Source organism: Penaeus monodon, chromosome 24 (assembly GCF_015228065.2).
Source record: "Penaeus monodon isolate SGIC_2016 chromosome 24, NSTDA_Pmon_1, whole genome shotgun sequence".
Taxonomy (NCBI): domain Eukaryota; kingdom Metazoa; phylum Arthropoda; class Malacostraca; order Decapoda; family Penaeidae; genus Penaeus; species Penaeus monodon.
Window position 1 is genome coordinate 17,798,040 of NC_051409.1, and position 926 is coordinate 17,798,965.

Here is a 926-nt window from a genome sequence, read left to right on the forward strand (position 1 = left end):
CTTTATACTGTGTCGTTATTTTTGGATAGGCTTCTCCATTCCCTGCTGTTATTCGCTTTTTCTCTAAAATCTTTTTTTGGTCTTCCTTTTTTCCTTTCCCTCCCTTTTACTCCATATTAAGCACTCACTTGATATTTCCAATACTTTAGTTATTCCACGAATTCTGTCATTACTAATCCTGTCAAGTCTCGTAACTCCACACATCCATCTCAACATACACACTCCCGCCACATCAAGTATCCTCTACTGGTTCTTTTAATCTGCCTCGTACATCACTGTGGTCTCACCCCCGCCCTGCAATTTTTTCCTTCATTCTCACATTAACTTTCTTATCACAAAAAAACTCTAACACATTTCCAGCTTCTTCAGCCTGACTGTATCCTCTGACTTCTTTCTCTGGCCATTGTCCCATCTGATGACCTATGGGAGCCAAAGCATTTGAAAGTGTAGCCCTTTTCAATTTTTCGCCCAGCAGCTGGACATCCTCACCAGCATCTTCTGCATTTGGAACCATAGAGTCCGGTTTCTTTCGACTAATCGCATTCTCCCAATCTTCCATCTCTAGGTTTTTCCTCCTTTGGGGGTGTCTACCAGAAACTATATCGTCTCTCTCTCTATATATATGGCATATCCCAAAGAGCTGGTTGTACTATCTCCAGGTTGAGTACATCCGTTATCAAAGCTAAACCTTGATGAAGCCCAACCTTAACACAATTTTTCTGTCCCTCTACACAAGTCCTAAACTGTGTTCTTGCATCCTTATACATACCTTTTACTAGTCACATAATTATCTGATTACTTTTTTTTATTCTCTTATACACTCCCGCGATTCTTTTTTCCAAACCTATAAATACGAGATGTAGTTCTCCCTGCCCGGCATAAATCCTAATTGTTGTTCACAAATCTCCGTTTCATCTCTTGGCCTT

General features: G+C 40.4%; 1 protein-coding gene across 1 annotated transcript in view; it reads right to left on the bottom strand.

Annotated features, from left to right (window-relative positions):
- The window catches only part of LOC119588877, a gene marked incomplete in the record, with an annotated part of 105,912 nt that extends 105,353 nt beyond the window's left edge, over positions 1-559 (bottom strand). Inside the window, 1 exon segment of the mRNA XM_037937516.1 lies at positions 376-559. Within this exon segment, the coding sequence (XP_037793444.1) occupies positions 376-559 (184 nt within the window).
- Positions 560-926: the final 367 nt, after the last annotated feature.